The 20,732-nt window shown below is 45.2% G+C and overlaps 1 protein-coding gene and 1 long non-coding RNA gene across 2 annotated transcripts in view; one reads left to right on the top strand and one right to left on the bottom strand.

Annotated features, from left to right (window-relative positions):
- LOC310826334 overlaps window positions 1-20,732 on the bottom strand; it is a 343,986-nt gene that overhangs the window by 199,250 nt on the left and 124,004 nt on the right. The gene's annotated exons all lie outside the window — the stretch shown is intronic.
- The window catches only part of PDE3A (phosphodiesterase 3A), a 279,326-nt gene that overhangs the window by 246,155 nt on the left and 12,439 nt on the right, over window positions 1-20,732 (top strand). Inside the window, exons 8-16 of the mRNA XM_083700022.1 lie at window positions 2,140-2,225; window positions 4,019-4,188; window positions 7,020-7,157; window positions 11,144-11,255; window positions 12,586-12,699; window positions 14,323-14,522; window positions 15,875-16,078; window positions 17,606-17,761; window positions 18,731-18,971. Of these exons, the coding sequence (XP_083556148.1) occupies window positions 2,140-2,225; window positions 4,019-4,188; window positions 7,020-7,157; window positions 11,144-11,255; window positions 12,586-12,699; window positions 14,323-14,522; window positions 15,875-16,078; window positions 17,606-17,761; window positions 18,731-18,971 (1,421 nt within the window). The remainder of the gene's footprint in view (window positions 1-2,139; window positions 2,226-4,018; window positions 4,189-7,019; window positions 7,158-11,143; window positions 11,256-12,585; window positions 12,700-14,322; window positions 14,523-15,874; window positions 16,079-17,605; window positions 17,762-18,730; window positions 18,972-20,732) is intronic.

The following is a 20,732-nucleotide window of genomic DNA, read 5'->3' as shown; positions in this document are numbered from 1 at the left end:
AACAGGCTGTTTTGGTCTTGCTTAAAAGCTCAGTGGCAATAGGTTGTGTTTTCTTAATGCTATTATGTAACACTCCTAATTGTGTCCAGGTTTGAGTTTTCGCTTTTTAAAAATTGCACTTTTTAAAAAGTTGTGTGGCATTACAGCAGGCTCGTTTGTCGCTGCGTACTCTGGACTCTCTCCATTGTATTACTCTGGTGGGAAAGAAAGTCAGAAGGGTGATATTTTAAGCCATGCCAAGCAGCCAGCATACATGAGTTTATATTATCTTGACTGCAACGGCATTGTCTAGTTTAAAATATCAACAATTCTCACATATTATATGCATAATAATAATAATAATTTATTATTTATACCCCGCCCATCTGGCTGAGTTTCCCCAGCCACTCTGGGCGGCTTCCAATCGAGTGTTAAGAACAATACAGCATTAAATATTAAAAACTTCCCTAAACAGGGCTGCCTTCAGATGTCTTTTAAAGATAGGATAGCTGCTTATTTCCTTCACATCTGGTGGGAGGGCGTTCCACAGGGCGGGTGCCACTACCAAGAAGGCCCTCTGCCTGGTTCCCAGTAACCTCATTTCTTGCAATGAGGGAACCACCAGAAGGCCCTTGGCACTGGGCCTCAGTGTCCGGGCAGAACGATGGGGGTGGAGATGCTCCTTCAGGTATACAGGACTGAGGCTGTTTAGGGCTTTAAAGGTCAACACCAACACTTTGAATTGAATTATATGTTTAAGAACATAAAAATATCTTGCTGGGTCCCATCTAGTCCAGCATCCTGTTCTCACAGTGGCCAACCAGATGCCTGTGGGAAACCGGCAAGCATAAGAGCTCTTTCCCCTCCTGTGGTTTCCAGCATCTGGGATTTGGAAACATTATTGCCTCCAGCCGTAGATGCAGAGCATAGCCATCGTGGCTAGTAGCCATTGATAGTCCTCTCCTCGGCGAATCTGTCCAATCTATTTTTAAAGACAGATGGCCATCTGTCATGGATGATGCTTGTGTTGAGATTCCTGAATTGCAAGGGGGGTGGACTAGATGGCCCTTGGGGTCCCTTCCAGCTCTACAATTCCATGAGTCCATGAAGACCATCTAAGGCCATAGCAATCACTGCCTCCTGTGGGAGTGCGTTCCATAGTTTTAACCCTGTGCTGTGTGGTGAAGTGCTTTCTTTTAGCTGCCCTGAATGTCTCAATCTTCAGCTGCATTGGATACAGTTAAACCTCGGTTCCCGAACGCCTCCATTTTGGAATGTTTCAGCTCCCAAACGCCGAAAGCCCAGAAGTAACTGCTTTGGTTTTCGAACAATTTTCAGAAGCCGAACAGCTTCTGAGCCACGTTTTTCATTTTTCCCCATTGGCTTTGCAACCAGCCCATTGACCCTAAGTTTTCAAACTTTTCAGAAGCCAAACAGTCTTCTGGAATGGATTAAGTTTGAAAACCAAGGTTCCACTGTATAACATTATGCACATACAGTGGTATCTTGGGTTAAGTACTTAATTTGTTCCGGAGATCCGTACTTAACCTGAAACTGTTTTTAACCTGAAGCACCACTTTAGCTAATGGGGCCTCCTTCTGCTGCCGCGCCGCCAAAGCACAATTTCTTTTCTCATCCTGAAGCAAAGTTCTTAACCTGAAGCACTATTTCTGGGTTAGCAGAGGCTGTAACCTGAAGCGTATGTAACCTGAAGTGTATGTAACCCAAGGTACCACTGTATATAATCCAGGTTTCCTAAAGGAACTAGCGCAGAAAAAGATAACCTACAACAATTTATGTAACGGTATTAAAATAAATATGCATTATTTGTAGTTATGCTATGGAAATATAGTTCTGTATGGGACCTTATTTGTGTTATACAATTTTTTTGCTCATAATTATTTGGGCGTTAAAAAAAATTCACAAGTAGCTCAGACATAATTGGGTGCTCAGTGCAAGAGTTTGATGCAGGTGAACGTCAATAGACTGGTTTCCTTGTATGAATCCGCTTAAAACAGATTCCTCTTCCATTCCTATTTCATGCACCCAGCTCTCTGCATACAGGGCACAGTCCTTTGTGAGCTGTGTGAAGCAGGCAACTGCTACGTATTTTCACCCCTCTAGTTTTACACAATGTCTGTCCTTTGACGTGTGCTCTAGCTGCGGCAGACCGTATAACCCAGCAGAACCCAGCGAAGGATCTCTGAGCAGACGGGAAGGCGGAACGCACACCCTGAACAGAACAGGTGGGCAAGTTGGGTCTGAAGTTAAGAGGGAAAAGGAATCACTAAAATTGACAATTTATTGCCACTGCTGTTTGTTTTTATCCAAGCATTGGCACTTGCGTTTCAAGACCCCTTATGTTGAATAATAACACCTGGACAGAATATATTAGGTTAATGGGCAAATTTAGGCCACAACTGTATTGGTTACAGAATGTGAGTGGTATAGGCACTGGAATTGAATCAACTATATCTGACTCCTGCCTGCCATGCAGGTAGTCTCATAAGGATCAACTACCGATAGGGGGAGCCCTGTTGATGTAAATCAACTAGAGCTCCCCCAGGGTCCCCAGTGGGGTCATGGCATGGCCCTAGCCGATACCCGGGCTTCGGACAGGACCCACATCCCTGGATCCCTTTAACGGAATACCCTTGGGGGGGGGGCAAGTGATGGCCACACCTACCCTCCCGCAGACCAGGTTTTACCAGTCCCTAACCACCACTTGAGCCAAAGGTTCACTGCACACACAGCATATGTGTGTTTTGTGTGTATACACACACACAAATATATATAGTGGATACTCGGGTTGTGAATGTGATCCATGCGGGATGCACGTTCACAACCCACAGCGTTTGCAACCCGCGTCTGCGCACACGCGGATTGTGATTTGGCGCTTCTGCGCATGCACAAAGCGCAATTTAGCGCTTCTGCGCATGCGAAGCCGCCAAAACCCAGAAGTAACCCGTTCCGGTACTTCCGGGTTTCAGCGGTCCGTAACCCCCAAAAACGCAACCTGAAGCAGCTGTAGCCTGAGGTATGACTGTGTATATATATATATATATATATATATATATGCAGGTTTTGGTGTCCTCGGGTGTCTTCCCGTGTAAAAGTTGGGGTGTCTAGGCGACGTTTCGACGAGGTCTCACTCGTCATCTTCATGACGAGTGAGACCTCGTCGAAACGTCGCCTAGACACCCCAACTTTTACACGGGAAGACACCCGAGGACACCAAAACCTGCATTCCTGTACCCGTGAAAATCTACGAAAGCAAATGAAGATGACGAGTGAGACCTCGTCGAAACGTCGCCTAGACACCCCAACTTTTACACGGGAAGACACCCGAGGACACCAAAACCTGCATTCCTGTACCCGTGAAAATCTACGAAAGCAAATATCTTACCTCTACGGGGAGGAAACCTTCCAGCTGACAAGAACCTACGAGAAACTAGAAGTCCGATGAAGATGACGAGTGAGACCTCGTCGAAACGTCGCCTAGACACCCCAACTTTTACACGGGAAGACACCCGAGGACACCAAAACCTGCATATATATATATATATATATATATCTGCAAATATTAGTAAAACAAATTAGAGTGGGTCTCATTCATATATGTAGATAGTAATTTTAAACTGCTGCAACTTCTCCTGGGACCTTATCCCAGAACTACAATTCCCAGAGTTTTTTGTATTTTTAAAAAAAAACATTCCCTTTTCCTAGGCCACTCTGGGAATTGTAGCTGTGTGAGGGAAATAGAGATCTCCTAACAATTCTCTGCACCCTTAACAAACTACACTTCCCAGAATTCTCTGGGGGAAGCCACAGCTGTTTAAAGTGGCCTGGAGCAGCTCTAAATGCACGGTACAGAAGGGGCTCCTGTCTGTCTCTCTGTCTGCCCTGAGCGAATTTGGAGATTGGCAGAGCGAGCTACTCAGGAGCGTAGGAAGCAGCTTTTGACAGCTCAGAGGAGCTGTTTCCGTTACCAGCTTGATCCCTGACAGCAACTAACAGGCAGCTGGTCTTGCATTTTCAGAGGACCCAGCACAAGCCACCTCCGACTATGAAACAAACAACAGCGACAGCAGCGACATCTTGCAGAATGACGACGAGACAGAGTGCTCCAAAGAACGGGAGCGCGTGGGGTCTATCTGCAGGACGTACGCGCCAGAAACGATCATACTGCATCCTCTGTTGCCGCCTGAGGTATCTCATTCACTTTTCTGCCTGTGTGTTTCTAGCATGCCTGTTGTGGGGGGAAAGGCACTGCCGCAAGGTTTGCAAAAAAATAATAATTCCCCATTTGGATCACGTCTCTGTGGCTGAGCCACACTAAAGGTTTCTCACTCGAACCATAGCATCTCCACTTAAGACAAGGGTGTGGAGCCCCAGGCACGGGAGACAGACACAGCCCTCAAGCCTTCAAGACTCGCACCAGGCCACAAGCCTCAGTGGCCCTTTGAACTGTGATGATGCCTCTTGCTCATCTGGTTGAAGGACGGGCACTTCTAGGTTTAACGTGGCTGGAATGTAGCTTTTGCTGTACAAAGGTGGGAGTCTGTTGCTCCGCCTACTTTCTCCTCTGGCCCCACCTGCTGCTGACCTGGTCCCCCAAAAAAAGTTGCCCATGAGGGAATGTGGCCATTAGGCTGAGAAAGGCCCCACACAATCCTCCTTCAAGAGAAGCTCAGGCAGCAGGTGTCCTCTGAGAGCCACTACCTGTCAGAGTTAAAGGTCAAGGACCCCTGGACGGTTAAATCCAGCCAAAGGTGACTATGGGGTTGTGGCACTCATCTCGCTTTTAGGCCAAGGGAGCCAGTGTTTGTCCACAGACAGCTTTCCAGGTGGCTAGCATAACTAAACCGCTTCTGGTGCAACGGAACACTGGGATGGAAACCAGAGCGCACGGAAATGCTGTTTACCTTCCTGCCACAGCAATACCTATTTATCTACTTGTACTGGCATGCTTTCGAACTGCTAGGTTGGCAGGAGCAGGGACAGTTGTGCCCCGAAACAAACTGGCAACCAATGCAGCTTGAAGCTCAACATTATTCCATGAGTGCTTATTATTTCTTACTATCTTCCCCTATATTTCCAACATTCAGGCTGTGAGTGCCATTGCTTATGTTGCCCTATGCAAAAGAGGGTGGTAACAGCATATTCAAGGAAATCCAAAAGTTTGCACATGTGCAAAAAAAACCTTTAGGGTGGGGGAACGCTAAGCATGGGAGACTCCCTCCCCTAAAGAAAACCCAGTCGGTTAAAGACTGAGTATGTTGAATGGCCATGGAATGCTGATTTTGTTAGGGGTGGTGGTAGGGAGATGGAAAACCATGGGGAAGAGGGGGAAAGGACTAGGAAGTCTGGAATCCTGTACAGAAACTCCCCACACTGCAATGTTCTGTTGCAAGCCGCCCCCACAGGTGTGTATAAACTCTTATTATCAGCATCCCATATCTCGTTGTACTTAGCTAGAGAGAGTCAAACTACCCTCTAAAGAGATGAGAACTCCCATGCAGCTTTCTATTTTTGATGGCACAGATGAAGAACTCCAAAACAGCAAAATCCATTAAAAAAAAAAATTAAGTGAAAATCAAACGTATTGCGCAAACCAAGAAAAACATTAGGAGATGGAGAGCGAAATGGAGCAGGGCTGCTGTGAATGATTGTGCAACAAGGTGCAGATGTGGCCTAAATTAAGCTCTTAAATATCCACATTTGGCTCATAACTAATAGCCCCCCGGGGGTGGTACAAAAGAGTCCAAGCTGAAGATTTGAAGAGAATTCCTCACTGCCAAGGGCCCACCCTCCAAGCCAGTTTGAGTTCTTTTTTTAAAAGCAAATAACTTTCCCTCATCAGATGCTAGCTGGTAACTTTCACATCCAGCTCAGTTAGCCCTGTAGACCAGGGTGGAGGTCTGTTTGCAGAAAGCGTAGAGTTGCAAGCATCTACACAAGAGTGGAAACCTGTGCCCATCTAGATATTGCTAGACTACATCTCCCACCATCCTTGACTTTGGCCATGCTGGCTGTGACTGATGTCATGGACTGGTTCGGCACAGAGTTGCCCAGCAAGCACTATCTGGGAGGCACTGGCTTGAGAACCCCCCAAAGGAACAAGGCTCGGAGCCAGGGGATTGGTGGTGGGATGACAGTGAGTGGTCAGAGGGAGAAGGCTGGGAGGAGGGGGTGTCGGAAACAGAAGAAGTAACAGGGTTTAGTGAGAAGGGAGCATCTGTGGCAGAGAGAAGTTTAGAAGCAGGAGAGGAGAGAAGCCAAGAGGCAGGGATGGGTAAGGGAGGTGAAAAGTCACAGGGGTCTCCCCCTTCTGCTGCACCAAGCTCCCCTTCAGCCCTGGTCTCCCAGGACCAGGAGAGGTGTGAAGTGGGAGAAGCAAAGGCAAGCATACCAGCATAGTCTCAGATTGCTTGGGAAGGACCTTGAAGAGGAGCGGACTTAGGCAGCTGTGGGAAGCAAAGGACTTTAGTCTCTGCAAGACCTACCAAAGAGAGTTGCTGTGGTCGTTAGGCCTGACGTTGCTGTGCAGATTGTTTTTCTAATAAGCAGTTAACTTGTGTGATTTACTGCGGGCTCGTTTCTGACAGCTGATGGGAGCTGGAGCCAAGCAGCTTGTGGGAGGCTACAGGCTTCCTCACTTCCTCACCTGAAAATCTCACTAAGTTGTGGAAAAACTCTTCCCCTCCAGGGAATATGTTGGTGAAGCAAACTTTGACCCCAACCTATGTGGGTCAACTTTGACAAGTGGGCAGGGCTGTCCAGCTATCAAGTCAGCCGACTCCATCATAAGGAACCTGCCCAGCTCTCAATGTTTGCCCCCTGTGGCAATGGGCGAATAAAGTTCTGGTCCGCCAGGTCAAAAAGTCCCTGTCCCCCCGTCCCTCTTGATCCCAGCCAACCTGGGATTGATATGCATCAGTAATAATGGCACAGTGTGTATATTTAGAGAGGGGCTTAGTAACCCGTGTTTTTTGTAGTGTTTTGGTAACCTTCAGAGCATGCGTTGTTTCTTGATACAGGACAAGCCTATTCTTGCCCCAGAGCCTCTAATAATGGACAATTTGGATCCTCTTATGGAGCAGCTAAACAATTGGAATTTCCCAATCTTCGATTTGGTAGAGAAGATAGGCAAGAAATGTGGTCGGATCCTCAGTCAGGTAAGGAAGTGTGCATTGCAGACTTGGGCTGGGGCCTCACCTTGGGTAAAGTGTGTTCCTGGTTAGGGGGAAGTACAAGAACTTTGATCCACAGCTCTTTACATGCACAGAGCTCCCATACACACAACAAAGTCACCTGATTGAGTTTAGGGAATTATTGTTGCTCAAAGAGAATTAGGTCCCACTGTACCAAGTTGAAATCCTGAAAGGGGAGCACAAATGTCTTTATAACTATGGTTGCTATTTAGGAAGAGTAGTGGGGGTAATTCCCCTCTCCTTTATTGAAAACCACATGATATTATTTCTTGCACTGCATCTACTTTCTGACCAATTTGCAGACCCTGCCCAATGGAAGGAAACCCATGTCCCTTCAAATGTTGCTGGACTGCAACTCCTGTCACCCCAGAATATTCCTGATGCCAGCTGGGTCTCATGGGAGTTGGCATTCAGGGATATCTGGAGGACCACATACTTCCAGCTTTGTTCAGCACCTTCTCTGCTTGGCGCTAACCATGGTTTACTCAAAAACCAGTTCACTAACCATGTTTACAGACTGTGGTTTGGAGCTGTGTCAGGACAGATGCTAAGTTAACCTTGGTTAGTACCAAAATAAGGAAAGGAGATGGAACGTACATGCCAGAGGAAGGGCGAGGTGCTAACCATGGTTTGGAGACTGGGAAGCATAATATCTGCACTTGGCCCGAATGCGTGAGATCAGACCAGGCTTTTGAAATGGATGCATCCGTTTATTTAAAGCCTAGAGAATTAATATTTGTGCTTCCTGATGCAAGAAAAAACTAAACGCCTAGTGATGGTGCATAGCAAAGGACCTCTGGGGTTTGGAGTGATTCATTCTTAGCTTTCTGCAATTTGCATTGCCTTCCTGATTTAAAGCTAGTGAGAGGGAGAAAGAAATTAGCGAAATGAATTACCAATGTGTGCCACATAGCCTGAAATTTATGAAATGGAATAAAGAAGAGTTGACATATCCCCCACCCCCTGGGGGAAGCATATGCCTTTGGAAAGCAGAACCAATGGATCTCCTGGAAGAATATTTGAGAAGCCATCTATGTACATTAAGAGGGATGCTAAAATGGTCTAGATTTCTCTCTCTCTTTTTAGAAGTAAGCTAAAAGCATCCATCTGTGGTGCAATAGAAAGCACTCAAACACAGCACCAGCAAATCACAAAATGCAGCAGACAGTAATCCATGCAAAGGGGTTGGGGGAAAACTCTCGACTCAGAATGGAAGAGCAAACCCTTTCTAATCTGCACTGCAGTTCAGTAGCAAGCTGTGTAGATGGGTAATGCCTTAATTTATGACTTCCGTTTGCTTAACGGCAACCCCTGTCGGAAATAAATCAGGTTTTGCTTGGAAAGGAGGAGCTGGAATTGAAGGCTGCAATTAAGGGAGAGAAAGACCAGATCTGGTTTAAAATTAAAGCTTCCTTCCCCTTGCTACATCGGTCAAAGGATTGAAAAACAATATATTGGGCAGGGGGTCAGATTCTAGGAAAACCAGTTGGGATGCGGCTCCAGGAGATTATAGCTGCAAATGAGAATTTGGGAGGTGTTTCACGACCAAGGCCTGCTAAATAAGAGCTATTAACTTCTTTGCGCACAAAGAAAATTAAGCGACTGAGGAAGGTGTTGGAAAGCGTTGCCTTCCTGTCATTTGGTGAGAGGGTCTATTAAAGTTTTCTGGGAGCAGCTGTGATGGTGAGAGCAGAAGCCCTACTCATTTCAACACATTATCAGTAGCATTGCAATACTTATTTTTGTTGCTATTAATGGATCGTTATTATGTTCAATAGTAGCAAAAGATAAGAACACAATAGGAGCTCTGCAGGACCAGGCCAAAGGGGCATCTAGGCCACAATCACACCATACGATTCCACAGCTTGAATCATAGAATTGTAGAGTTGGAAGGATCATCTAGTCCAATCCCCTGAAACGCAGGAATCCAGCTAAAGCAACCATGACAGATGGCCATTGAGGAAGCAAGTGTCTCCAAGGCCCCATCTGCACCATGCATTTAAAACAAGCTTCCTCAGCCTTGGTCCTCCAGATGTTTTTGGCCTACAACTCCCATGATCCCTAGCTAGCAAGACTCAGTGGACAGGGATGATGGGAACTGTAGTCTGAAAACATCTGGAAGGCCAAGTTTGAGAAAGCCTGGTTTAAACCACCATGGCTTCCCCCAAAGAGAAGGAAGTTGTGGTTCCTTAAGGGTCCTGAGAGAGTTGTTAGAAGACCATCGCTTTCTCTTCTCAGAGTGGTTCAACCATCAGTCCAGGAAGCTGGATGGTCAGATCATGTGGGAATGTACAGGGAGGCAGGAGAATATATATTCTTTTTTAATATCCTTCCTAACTTACACTAGCAAGTTCTATAATTTAGCCGAGTTTTAACATTCCCGTTTAAGCGCACAGCAGGTAGCTGGTTGCAAGCTTGTTTAAGCTTCTCACTATAGATTCCTGGTAAGAGCCATTATTTCCGTCTTAAAAGAATAAACATGCCACAATCATATTTAAGATATATAAAACTAGTTTACTCACAGTACCATCAGTTCACAGATGGATCCCTGAAGGCAGACTTAGTTACAGATACATACATGTGAGTCTATCCCATAAGAAGATAGTCTCTTTGTCCTCTGTTGGCTGAAAGCCAACAAGGCATCTCTGGCTGAAAAGCTACTGGTCCAACGACGAAGTCCAAAAGAGGGAGGGGGTGGCTGCGTGCTTTGTGCTTTTGTTACCTACACAGGTAAGGTCACGCCCACCTCTAGTCACATGCAAAGGAAGTATGGCCCAGCCAGGAGGAAACAGGAAGTTTTCGACTGACTGGTCCAAACATCCCCTTGCATGTCCACTCTAGGAAAACAAGAAATATTGTACATGTCTGCTACTTCACATCCCTCAGTTCGTAGGGAACTGTGCCACTGTAACTCTGTGTGGGGAACAGGGGTCTCCTAAGAACTCTCAGCATCCTTAAGTGCAACACCCAGAATTCTTTGGGCGAAGCCATGGCTGCTTCAACAATAACCTATTAAACATTAAAAGCTTCCCTAAACAAGGCTGGCTTCAGATGTCTTCTAAAAGTCTGGTAGTTGTTTTTCTCTTTGACTTCTGGTGGGAGGGCGTTTCACAGGGCAGGTGCCACTACAGTGGTGCCCCACAAGACAAATGCCTCGCAAGACGGAAAACCCGCTAGACGAAAGGGTTTTCCGTTTTGGAGGCGCTTCGCAAAACGAATTTCTCTATGGGGTTGCTTCGCAAGACGAAAAAATCTTGCGAGTCCCCGCGGGTTTCCCCCCGCTTTTTTCCCCTTTTAATAAGCCGCTAAACAGCTGATCCGCTGATAAGCCGCTTAACAGCTTATCGCTAGAAGCCGCTAGCCGGCTGTAGCACTAATCCGCTAAGCTGTCAATGGGCTTGCTTTGCAAGACGAAAAAACTGCTAGACGAAGAGAATCGCGGAACGGATTCTTTTCGTCTTGCGAGGCACCACTGTACCAAGAAGGCCCTCTGTCTGGCTCCCTGTAACTTGGCTTCTTGCAGTGAGGGAACTGCCAGAAGGCCCTCGACGCTGGATCTCAGTGTCTGGTCAGAACAATGGGGGTGGAGATGCTCCTTCAGGTATACTGGGCCGAGGCCATTTAGGGCTTTAAAGGTCAGCACCAACACTTTGAATTGTGCTCGGAAACGTACTGGCCCTACCGGCTGGGGCTAGTGGAATGCAACAGCATCTGGCGGGTCGCAACTTCCTCACGCCTGCCTCACAGGATTGTGAGTTAGATTGTAGAGATGAGGTTAAAAATGAAGCTCTTGAAATGGATAGAGTCCAAAACAGAGGAAGTGGCTTCCAGGCTATGATGGAAAGCATTCCACAGAGACCTTTGGAGTTGCTGTTGGAGGCCATATTCTGTGTTGCGGAGCTGTGTGGATTCTTCCATGCCAAGCTCTGTGTTTTGCTCTGTTTTTCCAGGTGTCCTACAGGCTCTTTGAGGATATGGGGCTATTTGAAACCTTCAAAATTCCCATGAGAGAGTTTATGAACTACTTCCATGCTTTGGAGTGTGGATACCGAGAGATACCTTGTAAGTATGACAGCAAGAGTGCAATACTCACTGATTCCTGTTTTTTCCGTAATTAACCTTCTTTCAAGGCTGAGAGTGCCTAAGGCACAGCACAACCCCCCAAAATTAAATAATTTGAATCCAGAGCACGTCCAATAAAAATGCCACAGAAACCTATAAAACTCAGCTAAGTCCTGCTTAGAGTAGACCCACTGATATTCCTGTTAGTCGTGCCCATTAACTTCAGTGAATCTGCTTTGAACAGTGTTGTGTAGAGCCCCAAATCCATAATGCACACAGTAAAACTTTCACAGTGCGGTTTACATGTCTACTCAGAAGCAAGTCCCATTGAGTTCACTGGACTTGCAGAGATGTAAGGTCGCAGTGATTTCCATTCTATCTTGCTGTTGCTGCATTATTCATCTTGCCACCCACTATGGCCAGAACTAACCTAATTAAATACATAATAAATTTCAGTGCATTTTCATTGGAAGGGACATGTTTAAAATAATGCATCTGTTCCCCAGACCTGGGGTCTCCCACCCATTCTCATGCACAAGGCTTTCTAAATTATACAGAATAATGAATGATACTTCACTTTAAGATTGGGGATCAGGGTTAATGGTGTGGTAGCCCATTTGTAGACAATACCGAAGTAGAGTACAAACCAAAACAGATCAGAAACGATAGCAGATGTCATTCTGCCTGCCCTTAACCACTGCCCACTCAATTCTACCCTATTTTCATGTATTACTGAAATGAGCAGTGGTGTATAACTCACTTTGAGACAGGGAAGATTAGACACCAAGAAGACAATAAATTTAGAAATGAATGGGTTAACTTTATAGAATATATGAAGGAGCATTGTGAATGTTGAAAAACGTTAGCAGGTTTGGATTGGCACTTGTAATATAATTTGATAAAGGGTATTGAAAAAGGAGGTTTAATAGATTGCATAAAAGTATTTAGTCACAGAAAAGAGAAGAGACAGTTATTGGAAACCAGGGAGCGGAGTGAGGGGAAGTCCAGGGGTTGGAAGAACCCCTATAAAGATATTGAATTTGTAATGGATTAATGCAAATAATACTGTATGTTTTATATATATATATATATATATATATATATATATATATATATATATATAAAAACTCACTTTGAGAAGGTTGGAAACACCTGCAATTTTATCATAGCAAATGAATATGCCTATCCACCTTCATCATTTTCCTTAGCTCAGCAGTTGACCTTAGTTCCTGCGAGAGATTTGAGCCATGAGCAGGGAATTAATTCTCTCTGTCCAACAGATGGTGCTGTTGACCCCCCCAGCAGAAGTAATCTGCCTCTGTCTTAACAGATCACAACAGGATCCATGCCACTGATGTTCTCCACGCTGTTTGGTACCTTTCAACGCAGCCTATACCAGGACTTTCAACTGTGATTAATGACCATGGGTCAGCAAGCGATTCAGGTAATTCTATTAGCGTGCAATTTTGGAGAGCCCTTAAGCTGGTTTCTTGGCCCAGTGTCTATTTCTGCCGGAAATTGGACATGTTTACCAGATGCGTGTAGAAGAAGCACATAGAAGAGGCATGTGTTGGCCACTAACTTGGATGGCATTAATAGAGAACTAAACAAATTTCATTTTTCATTTCACTTTCAATTTGTATATTGCCTTTCTGTATTACTATACACAAGGTGATTTGCAAGCTGAAGAAACAACAAAAAAGACAGCAAAGATTGCACAACTAATGACAATCTGACAAAATTCATAATAAAAACATAACTTTAAACAATTTATGGCAAGTAAAGCAATTTTCAATTTTCAATAATCCATTAGAATATGATAGTAAACAGTAAAATTAAATATCAGCAAATAATAATTAAACACTTTCACTTAAGAATTACAATAAAGAATTACTAAACTATAATCGATAAAAATAACGACAATGCATAAAATACCACAATACATACAAAACCATGTAGGATCAAATTGAGAAACAAGGACACACAACTTATAAAATTATCTTTTAAAATATCCCTGAACTCATGGCGGATAAGTTTATCAGAGGCTACTAGTTCTGCCTCCCCTGTTGCAGAATAACCAGACAAGACAGTAGCAGATCGAGTTTTGGGTTAAGATAGGCCACAACTTCATTGGTTACAGATGGGAAGGGTTTGGCATAGGCATTGGGTGAAGCCATTTAATTACCCCCAGCCCATCCGCTGGAGGTGTATCTAATGGTAAACCACACCCTAGGGGGACTATGACCTATATAAAACCCTAGGGGGTTTCTGCTGGAGTTTTATGGCCCTAGCCTCTGTCTGGGCATTGGACAGAAGCAACTCCTCATGGAGTCCTTTAACGGGATATCTTTAACCAGGGAGGGTCAGGCAGAGGCTACAACCTCTTCTCCAAACAAGACTAAGGCCTACCCAGTGCATAACCACCAAGTGAGCCAACCAAGGCTTTCAGCCGCCCAACCTCTCATGCCCCTAACCAACCCCTTATGCCCTCAAAAACTGAGGAGGAGTGATGGGCTGGTCTCAGTTTATTCCCCTGGGGGTGCTTTGAATAAACATTCACAAAGTTTTTATTGATAATAATCAGCTAAATAGTTTGAGGATCTATACAACTGTGTAACATGCAGAAAACAGCATTTTTAGAGAAATCAAAGACTGGAACTGAGGGAAGTCGGGGGGTGGGGGTGGGTGGGTTCTGTGGGGGTGGGGGAGGTTTGGGGGAGGGAGGGAAGAAAAATGGGGGGGAGAATAAGGATGTTATGTTTCTGGATAATATGTTTTGTTTTAATTTTGAATAAAAAAAGGTATTAGGGAAAAAAAATATTCCCCTGGGGGTGGACCCAAGCGATGTCTGTGTTTGCAAGTGCCCAGAGTTCTCAGTTGCTGGTGCTGCTTTTTGGCTGTGGGTACTGAACATCATATTTAGGATACAGTGGTATAGAAGTATCTTTAAAAACAAATGAGCAATGGATACGAAACTGATCCAGGTTAAACGTGGCAAGTGGGCACAAAACCCGGTTGTCCCTGTTCTTCACAACAAACTCAGCAAATGTCCTGGTTTTCTGCTCAGATTCAGATAGCGGGATCACTCACGGCCACCTGGGCTACGTCTTGTCGAAAACATATGCACCAACAGACGATGGCCATGGATGCTTGGCGGGCAACATCCCTGCCCTCGAACTGATGGCCCTTTATGTAGCTGCTGCCATGCATGATTATGATCACCCGGGGAGAACCAATGCCTTCTTGGTTGCCACCAGCGCTCCTCAGGTAAGGATGGCTGAGATCAATCTTGACTTGGGTCCATAGAATTGACGCTTTGACAGAATTCTCGTAAGAGTGAATCTCAAGTCACCACTGAGCCCTTGTACAACAAGCCACAGCTTGTCCACACATGTCAAAGCCAGCCAGTGCTGATTCAAACAAGCCAAAACCAGTTCTATCATGCAACGCACTCCGCTTTAGGATACATTTTTAAAAGAAAAACCTGATTAGCTTCTCAGATACCTTTTAATTGAATTACTTTTTTTAAAAAAAAATGCCTCAAGTAACATATTATTGCTTGGTTTCTTCCTTATTCTCTTATATTTTGCAACACCCATTTATCCTAAATAGAACCCAGTAAGGCAGACATGCATGCACAATTTTTTTAATGTGATCTCGTTGAGATCCCAAGATGAAATTTTGCAGGGAGCTCTTAGTAATATGAAATAATCAATATATATTTTGGAATTTTTAAAATCATGATGGTTTTTTAAAATCACTTTTTAAAATTTTGTAACTTAACTTTAAAATTTAAAGTAAGTCCATCATGTGCCATATTGCATTAAAGCAGGGGTCGGTAAACGTTTCCGCCAGTGCGCCAGATCACCCGTGCTCACGCACGCACCCGTGTGCATACACACACTCCCGCTGCTCTTTGCCTGCTGGTTTTCAGAGCCATGGCGGGGGAGGGGGAGGCATCTGAGGCTTCCAATTGGCTGCAGGAGCCGTGGCTGCATCCCAGAAGTCAATCCCCGTGTGGAGCTAAACAGGTGTGCCGCGCCGGTTTAGCTCTGCACGGGGACTGGCCAAGCGGGCGGCAAGGGCCGGGGACCAGTTTAACGACCCCCTCGGGCTGTATCTGCCCGGCGGACTGTAGTTTGCCGACCCCTGCATTAAAGCCCATGAAGTTCTGAAGAGATTGGTATTTTAAGTTTTGAAATACCTCAGTTATCACTTGATATGGAATGACCCATCACTAATCAATCAGGGGCATTTTCAAAGGGGACGCCCATTGCCTGTGTGTGAATGCGTGTTTGTTCCCTCTCGCTCATGACTAAATCAAACAATGTGTAGAGAGACATCTTGTTTGCATTTTTTGCCCCACCCACTTCCTCTCCTTTGCCTCTGACCCCACCCCTTTGACCCCGAGGCGGTTGGCATTCAAACCCATCCTTCAGCTTGAAAGAGGTTGTCCGTCCGTACACAAGGCCTAGTTTAATACCAGGAGCTGGAGGGGATCTAAGCAGTCTCTAGAACTTGGATAGGCCCTCAGTTCTATATGTGGCCCTTTATGCCTCTCAGGGGCTAGTAGAAATAAAATAAATTGTGCCAAACTGTCTATCCTTTTCTCTGTTTAGGCTGTTCTGTATAATGACCGTTCTGTTTTGGAAAACCATCATGCAGCGGCTGCGTGGAACCTCTTCATGTCCAGACCAGAATACAACTTCTTAGTCAACCTCGATCACGTGGAGTTCAAGCACTTTCGGTTCCTTGTCATTGAGGCAATCTTGGCCACTGATCTGAAGAAGCACTTTGACTTTGTAGCAAAGTTCAATGCCAAGGTAAACTTGATTCCATGTATATCCTTTGTGCTCAAACCTTTGTATATCCAAGTTGGCTGGTGGAAATGTAATGGTTTTATTGTCCTAATGTTTTGCAAGGATGGTGCCCCAGGAACAATATCGTGTGGTTCTGGGACTTGAATCAACAAAAGGTGATTTCCGTTATTTAGTTAGAAGTTATGCTGCTCAAATCTCATGTAAATTCTGATTTCCAGTCACTACAGCTTGAAATGAAATTGGGGGCGCCCAGTTGTTTTGGCCATAATACAAAGAAGTATTTTGACCACCTCTGACTCTTACAGATACAGCAGGCAAAACGTTACATGGATATAGTGCACTGTCATTCAAGTCCCAGCACTTTGATGGGTAGAGAGTGAGCTTCAGGTGCCAACATTTCCCAGCAAACTGACATTAATACCACACTACTTGGCATTAGATGTTGGATCCACTACAGAAACTCAGACTGGAAATCAGCAACAACAAAGAAGGCTGTGCATTTCTAGCACATAGGGAATGTCCCCAAACTGCCAGCTAGTTGGGACCAAGGATGCATATCCTGCCAGCAAAATGGCAGATTTCAAATCTGCATGGGCAGGAGTTGACAACACATCACATCTCCTTTTGTCTCAGCAAACACCCTCCCCCCCCCCCCCGGTTCACAATACTGTTGTACCTTGGAAGTCGAATGGAATCTGTTCCAGAAGTCCGTTCGACTTCCAAAACGTTCGGAAACCAAAGCACGGCTTCTGATTGGCTGCAGGAAGCTCCTACAGCTACCTGGAAGCTGCGGAATCCGCGCCAAACATTCGGCTTCCAAAAATCGTTCGAAAACCGGAACACTCACTTCCGGGATTTGATCATTCGGGAGCCGATTTGTTCAGGAGCCATGGTGTTTGAGATCCAAGGTACAACTGTATAGGAGAAGGAGTTTCCTGTTCCCGCTCTTTTCCTGATCTCACAGTCTTGGTCTCTCCTAAATTGAGCCCAGCTCCTCAAACACACCCATATTTCCCTGGATGCCAGGATTGGGCATTCACCCTCCCCTCCATTCGGAACAGAGGAGAGTCCAAAGAACAGCAGTTCCTGATGTGGGTGCTATTTTCCCATTTCCTGGGGTAGGTAGGGGGCACGCTTGCGCCGTTTTGCAGTCCTGTCTCTCTGTCTGCTCTTTGGTGTTCTGTCACTCCCCCATGGCAGCCCTTATGTGGCAGGCACCCATGGCTGGCATGTTCTCAAAATTCCAGACATGCCCACTGACTCAAAATGTTTGCCAACCCTTGGGTGGATTGGAGCCAGAGCCTCAGTCAAATATTCTGTTGAGGACAGATGCTGCTTGATTTGCTTAACTTAAGCTCTATAAGTATATGTGTGTAATGGGAATATAATTTCTGTAAAGCAAATATAAACGATACATCAGCCGCCACCCCCGACAGTGCTGTTCTGTGCAGCTGATATCGCATCCTCGTTTGCGTTATTCGTGGCTGCGACGGTATCGCACCGCTCACCTTAGTCACATCTGTCTGTCAGGTCAATGATGACGTTGGCATTGATTGGACGAACGAGAACGACCGCTTGCTGGTTTGCCAGATGTGCATCAAGCTGGCGGACATCAATGGGCCTGCGAAATGCAAAGAATTGCATCTGCAGTGGACGGAGGGCATTGTCAACGAATTTTACGAACAGGTAACTAGCCTTACGTTGTTGCTGGAAGGAGGAAGGGGACACACAAACCTCTAGGGTATGGGATTAGGAAAGTGGCTCTCAAAGATTGTGGCGCATCACCCTGGTGTGGCAGGAGAGGGTGGCAAGCATGACGGGAAGATTCAAGGGCAATGAAACATTTGAACATTTCAGTGTATTGTGGGTGTACAGCCAGAAACTATATGTATGCATGCCTCTCTTCAAGAGCATTAGCTATTCTTCTACAGTTCTCCACAAATTATTGTTGTGAACAGGAATATTCAACTCTGACAAATATGAAAGATCTGAAAAGAGAAAGCCTTCTTTGTGTTGATGAGGAGATGAGAGTTGGTTTGTCTCAAATTACACCTAATATAAATGAGATTACCTGGCAAAAGCAAGAGCACACCTCTCATTGAGTTTGTAGACATACTTAAGGTACATATGGAAGAGGCTCGCTTATAATTCTATTTTGGGAATGGTTTGTGTTCTTACGATATCCTGCAATCGTATTATAAATTAGTTGTGTTTTGTGCTATAAATCAAGCACTGCTGGGAGTTGTTTCCTTTTGTTTTCCAATGTATTTATCTATTTTAAAAAATGGTGTTGCATGAGCAAATTTTTTATTCCATAAGTGTGGCCCAGAGACAAAAGTTTGAGAACCACTGGGTTAGAGTTAGGGTTTGCTTTATCTCTGGATTACACTGGATTACACTGCTTTTCTCTGCAGTTTGTTGGTGTCAGATAGGCACATGATCAAGTTCTAACTGATAGCTCCCTGTCAGTTGTTGCTGTGGTTGTTGTTGGTGGTGGTTTTAAGGAGGGAGTCAAACGCACCAGGTCTCTGTCCTCACTTTGTTGGACTCACCTGGTGAGAGTCACGGGTCAAGACAGCAGTGGGAGACCCAATGTGCATTTCTGTTCTAAGGGATCAAGACAGCATTATAACAGATCCTCTCCTTTTTTCTAAGGGTGACGAGGAAGCCAGCTTAGGCCTCCCCATCAGCCCTTTCATGGATCGCGCCGCCCCTCAGCTTGCAAACCTCCAGGAATCCTTCATCTCTCACATTGTGGGACCGCTGTGCAATTCCTATGACTCAGCAGGGCTGATGCCAGGGAAGTGGGTCGAAGATAACGATGAGTCGGGCGATACTGATGAACAGGAGGAGGAAGATGCGGCAGACATGGACACCTATGAAAACCCTGAGTCAAGTAAGTTTGTTATTTCTGTGTGTGCTCGCTCCCGCAGACTCAACACACTTCCCTCTCCCCCTGTCATGTGGTGTTCCTAGTTAAAAGTCAGCTCATCCCCAAAGCTGCTATTTGCCCTAGGGGAAAATAAGCGACTTCAGTTGGTCATTTTAATTGGGACAATGGTACAAAGGAAGAGGTTTTTTGGTTTGGTTTTTTTAAAAACCCTCTTCCACAGTAACATACCACATGGATGGCAGTCCTACTGTGGCTGTGAAGGCCCACTTTCCCCTGCATTCGAGGCCAGATGAGCTTGTACATAAGCACCTGAGTCGAGGTAGGCCACAGCAGGTGGGGAAGTCCTTCGCTTGCTGCATTGGGCAATCACATACAGTGGTACCTCGCAAGACGAATGCCTCGCAAGACGAAAGAGTTTTTCATTTTTTGAGTTGCTTCGCAAGGCGAATTTCCCTATGGGCTTGCTTCGCAAGACGAAAACGTCTTGCGAGTTTGTTTCCTTTTTCTTAAAACCGCTTGAAGAGGTGCAGTTGTGACTGAACGTGCTTCGCAAGACGAAAAACCTCGCAAGACGAAAAGACTCGCGGAACGAATTAATTTCGTCTTGCGAGGTACCACTGTACATACATACATTTGTATGCCACCTTTCCACAGTTCAAACCATGCTGAAGGCAGCTTGCAACAAGAATATATATATATATATATATATATATATATATATATATATATATGCAGGTTTTGGTGTCCTCGGGTGTCTTCCCGTGTAAAAGTTGGGGTGTCTAGGCGACGTTTCGACGAGGTCTCACTCGTCATCTTCAGGCTGGTGCTTTCGGCTTCTTGTTATATATATATATATATATATATATATCTGCAACGTAACAAAAGTAGTCATCAACAATAAAAAATATATAAAAAATACACAACCAAACTGGACAATTTCCACATAAATCGCAAGATCTAAAATGAAGATACAAAAAAACCAACAGCAACAACAGGGAGCAGGTCCTTTTATTCTTACTAAGTTTGTATACCACCCTTCACCCCAGGATCACAGCACTGTTCACAACATAAAAATACAAAACCCGAAAAGGATAAGCTGTGCAAAGGAGGACATATTTTCTGGTCCCTGCCTACCCCTCAGACAATTACTTGGGCAAACATTCATGGCTTATGACTCTTTAATGCAGCCCTCTCTCTTTGTGACAACATAGTGTCAGATGGCACTAGGAGAGCAAAGAGCTCAAAGACAGAGGGCACTTAGCAGCACCCATAGAGGAGGTGATGATGATGACGAATGAGGAAGTGGGAAAGATGGTAGGTGGAGATTCACCCGGGACAACACCATTATCCAAGAGGCTGTGTTCTATAGCCTCTCTCTGTAATGTCCAAAATAAAAAAGGACTGTAAGAAACTTTTCCCTGTCTTTATAGTTTCCTGGGCAACCACCTGGGAGCCACTGACAACACTCTGACACTAGAGCAATGGAAGTTTCAAACACTGCCCCCCAAACACACAAGATTGTGGCAACAAGAAACACATGTTTTGGGGGAGTCTTGTGCTCTCTCACAGGTCACATGACTTGCACACAGAAGATGCGCATCCTGGTTTTGAGCTGAGACATCAACATTTCCAAAAGTAGGGGATTCATGGCTTGGCTTTTGCAAAACGGGGTCCACAGTTCTTAGCTGGGTACCACTGCTCTAAGCCCCAGACACCTCAATGTTTCTTCATAGGAGAGTTCCTCCATTCCCTTGAAAGGCCCAT

Source organism: Podarcis gaigeae (assembly GCF_964106915.1).
Source record: "Podarcis gaigeae genome assembly, chromosome: 10".
NCBI classification, from domain to species: domain Eukaryota; kingdom Metazoa; phylum Chordata; class Lepidosauria; order Squamata; family Lacertidae; genus Podarcis; species Podarcis gaigeae.
The sequence above is the reverse complement of the archived record's forward strand: the minus strand, read 5'-3'. Positions and strand labels throughout refer to the sequence as shown.